This window comes from Otolemur garnettii, unplaced genomic scaffold (genome assembly GCF_000181295.1).
Source record: "Otolemur garnettii isolate 467f Iridium unplaced genomic scaffold, OtoGar3 scaffold00042, whole genome shotgun sequence".
NCBI lineage: Eukaryota > Metazoa > Chordata > Mammalia > Primates > Galagidae > Otolemur > Otolemur garnettii.
The window spans coordinates 13,533,500-13,537,490 of NW_003852437.1; the positions used below are offsets into that span (position 1 = coordinate 13,533,500).

The 3,991-nt window shown below is 47.5% G+C and overlaps 1 protein-coding gene across 1 annotated transcript; it reads right to left on the bottom strand.

Annotated features, from left to right (window-relative positions):
• Nucleotides 1-316: 316 nt before the first annotated feature.
• TCF21 (transcription factor 21) lies at nt 317-3,334 on the bottom strand. Its single transcript, XM_003790315.3, has 2 exons — nt 2,657-3,334; nt 317-866 (listed from the first exon to the last, which is right to left on the bottom strand). The coding sequence occupies exons 1-2, from the start codon at nt 3,104-3,106 to the stop codon at nt 777-779; spliced, it is 540 nt and encodes a 179-aa protein (XP_003790363.1). The 5' UTR covers nt 3,107-3,334; the 3' UTR covers nt 317-776.
• Nucleotides 3,335-3,991: the final 657 nt, after the last annotated feature.

Sequence of the window (3,991 nt, forward strand, 5' to 3'; positions counted from 1 at the left end):
TTTTTCCTCTTGAATTGGGTAACTATGAATAACTTCAATCCTTCCCATTCTTTATTTACAGTTATATTAGTTATTCTTGCCTAACCATCTTAAAACTTGCTTGCAAAAGTTTCTTTTAACGTTTCAGTATAAAATACAATGTGTACTTTTATAATGGAGGTCATATTTAATCCTTTCCTACCCTTTATCTTTTTACATACTTTATCTCTGAAAATTTGCATTGAGATTTAAAAGAACAGTTTTTATTATCATCAGACTTCCCCGTAGTTTCCCACTTTTCTATCCAAATACTTATTTTTATAAATCACATCAATGCTTTTAGCAATATAAAGAAAGATTTATTTTCAAAAGTAGCAAAACTTATTTCAAAAAATATATATATCTTTAAGTGAATTACTTTATAAATGTGACTGTCAAAGTCAGCTATTCTATGATCTACATTTTACAACGTATTGTACAAAAGATACACATTGATAGGCTCTTATTATCTATTTATAGTTATAATTACATATTGCACTTGGACCAGCAAGGCTCGCAGAGTCATTCACGGTAGAAGTTAATAAAGTTAAATAGATGGGAATCTTCGTAACAACAAATGATCTCCTCTGGTTTGGAAACGAATCTCCTCGTCGTTGTAAAGTGTTCTCGCGGGGTGGGACAGAGAGAGGAGCATTGCGTTGGGGAAGCAGAGACAGAGAGCAGGGAGGGCAGGGGTCGCCTTCCCGGGGCCCGCTCCCCCCGGGGAGTGCGCCTTTCCCAGACTCGCACCTCCAAGGTCAGGACGCTGTGGTTCCACACAAGCGGCTCGCGGTCACGACTTCTTTCAGGTCACTCTCGGGTTTCCCGGCCACCATAAAGGGCCACGTCTGCAGGAGAGAAGAGAATGGAGGGAGTAAGTGACCGTGGCGGAGTGGGTGGGGTGGGCTTGGAGCCTGAGATGAAGGGAGGGGCGCGGTGGGGCAGGCAATGAGCTGGAGAGGCCGATTATCTCCGTAATTTACTCCTGTCCCAGTGCTCCCTGAGGCTACAGAAAGCAAAAAGCTGCCTTGGGGAAGCTCAGGTGGTGGGATTTTAGATTAAGAGCAAATAGGCCTCATACTGGGTAAAACCCCAGACAGGAGGCCATGGAGCTGGGAGTGGCTCTTGCTGTGGCACAACCAGAGGCAGATGCTGGTGAGCCTGAGCTGGGACGTCAACAAGAACCTCGTGCCTACTGGCAGGGGTTGGGGTGAGCGCCCTCCTGTCTCCCTTCTGAGGAGGTGATCAGGTCTCCGAGCCCTCTCAACTTTGCCCCCATTTCTCTGGTGCTGACATTGTTTTCCTCCATCACAAACATAGACTTTGAGCAGAGTTTCTAAGTTAATCACCGGTTCTTAAGGGGGAAAAATTGCTAACGGAACATACACGGGCATTTTATTTAAGATCGTTTTCATACTAGGCTGAGAAAGTTAAGCTTTCTCTTCCTTTCTGCATGCGATTTGATAATAAAGCTTATTTAAGTTTCTTATTCAAAGATGAAGGCAGTAGCAACTGTAAATGTTTTAGACAATACTTTCATTAAATGACAGTAAATAGATTTTAAAACGGCTACTTACTCATTGAAAAAAAAAAAAAACTAAACGTCTAGTTGGAGGAAAAACTGCTTTTCATGGCAAATTTGGGATGTAAAACATCCCCTCCCCCCAATTCCTGAGACCAATTGAGTGAGAAGACAATTCCAATCTCTCTCTCTAGGGCTGGCCGATAAGACTTGACTTTTAAAAGGAAAACCTCTCGTTCTTATCATATATAAACAGAGGTCCTAGTAAGTTGCTGTTGTTTTTCTTTAAAGCCTGAAATTTTAAAAATAAAATTAAATGTAAAAGGAATGAAAGTACATTTCTTAAACAATAAAATTTATTTGGAAAAAAGTAGACTATTACTTTTTTTGTAGTTTAAAAAATAAGTTAATGGACATTACTTACTTTTTCATATAAAAAGGTAACATGTCTTAAATCTTGGATAAGAGCGACTTATTTTAATATTATTTGTTACACTAATGCTTGTGAGCGTTTACTGATCGTACGGATTTTTGCTAGTACTAGGATTTAAAATGGCAATCCACTTACAGGACAAGCAGAGAATATTAAGGAATTGGGGGTGGCTTGCTTGGACAATAGGGAGACTTTGTGTCCTTACCTAATAGTCCTAAATATGGTTGGGAGAGAAATTGGGTGTTTCGTATTTACAAACATTAGAAAGGAAAATCAAATTCCACTCTGAGCTATAAGAGAAATTAAAGAGATTAATAAAAATGCACAGCTTCTCGTCGGGTCGGTCCTCCCTGATCTGAAACAGCCGCTCCCTGCCAGTTGGGATATCACCGCGCGGGGATCTCTCCTCTGTGCCAACTTAAAACCTCTAATTGGGCTGCCACGTCAGACCCTCCTATAAGTCACTCCTACGTTGGCAGCTTGTGGGGCAGACAGTGAAGGCCATGTTGGGGACCGCCCGGCATCCGCCCCTTGAAGCGCTGGGCTGGCGGTGGCCGAGGCGTGTAAGTCACCGCGGCGCCCGCGTCTGCGCCAGCACTGCCAGCCCCGCGCGCACACGACACCCCACCGGCTGCAGTGCGGGAGCGCGGGGACCGCAGCCGCGGCTGCCAGGGAGGACTCACCAGGTTGACTGGATGAATGTAACCGTTCTCGTACTTGTCGTTAGCCAGGATCTGCCTCAAGTGGGCGATGTAGCTGGACGCCAGCCTGAGCGTGTCCAGCTTGGAGAGCTTGGTGTCCGGGGGCACCCAGGGCAGGGTGGTCTTGAGCCTGGAGAAGGCCTTGCTGAGCACCCGCATGCGGGCCCGCTCGCGCGCGTTGGCCGCGTTGCGCTGGACCTGCTTCCCCTCCTGGCTGACCCCGCTCAGCGGGCTCTTCTTCGTGGGCGCCTTCCTCCTCTTGCCCAGGCCGCCGCGGCCCTTCTGGGGAGAGCCGTTCTCGCAGGTGGAGCCCTCCTCGGTGCTCTCGTTGGAAGTCACAAACTCCTTGTTCGAGTCTATTTTCAGCCCGTCGCATTCCAGCATCTCCACTTCTTGAAGGTCCTCCACATCGCTGAGGGAGCCGGTGGACATGTTTGGGGGAGTGGATCAGAGAGAGAGAGAGAAAGGGAGAGAGACCCCAGAAACCAATGGCCCCCCAAGTGTGGAGCAGCCACCTCGTGTTGGGAGTTCGAGTTGGGGTCTGGTTGGGCCTCACACCCCCTTCCCCTTTGCGGAATTGTGAGCAGGAGCCTGGAGATTTCTGCGGGAAGGAAGCGGGCGCTCGGTTTCCCCACCCCCGGAGTTGTGGCCCTAGAGGAGGGTGAGAGAGCGCTGAGGAATTTGGTGGACACTAGGAATTTATCTGGGGAATAGAGGGGCGGATCCTTGCAGCCCAGGGGAGGGGCCTGTCTGGACCGGGCAAAGCTTTTAGACCCCTTTCGCAAGCGGAGGGAAGCTCTCTCACTCACCCACCCTGATTTCCAACTTGCAGTGTAAATCAACTCAACTGCACTTCCCGGGTCACCCTCTTCCACTGTGGCTCAGGCCCCAGGAGGGGCAAGCTGTACTCACAGCCCCTGGCCCCCTGTCCATCTGTGAAGACTTCTTTCCTTCTTAAGAAGTCCCAGCTGGTTGTTACTGAAAATATTAGAAAAATCACCACATCTTTATCTGGGCCCTGCACCCAGAAATCTCCCATGAAAACTCTAATTGAGATCCTTCTTCCAATGCCCCTTAAAACTCCAAGGTTTTAAAGATATCATCCCATCTTACCTGGGACAAACTGAAAAAACAAATGCTTCAAGGAATCTTTAGGATGATGGCAGAGCAAATTCAAAACACAGCTTCTATACCTAGTCACTGCAGACATCAAGGAACTGTCAGTGTCTGAACATATAAGCACACTGGACCATTGCACACCCACACACAGCTTACCAGGGGTCGGTAGGGAATGAGATAGGGTCATATGAGTGTGTG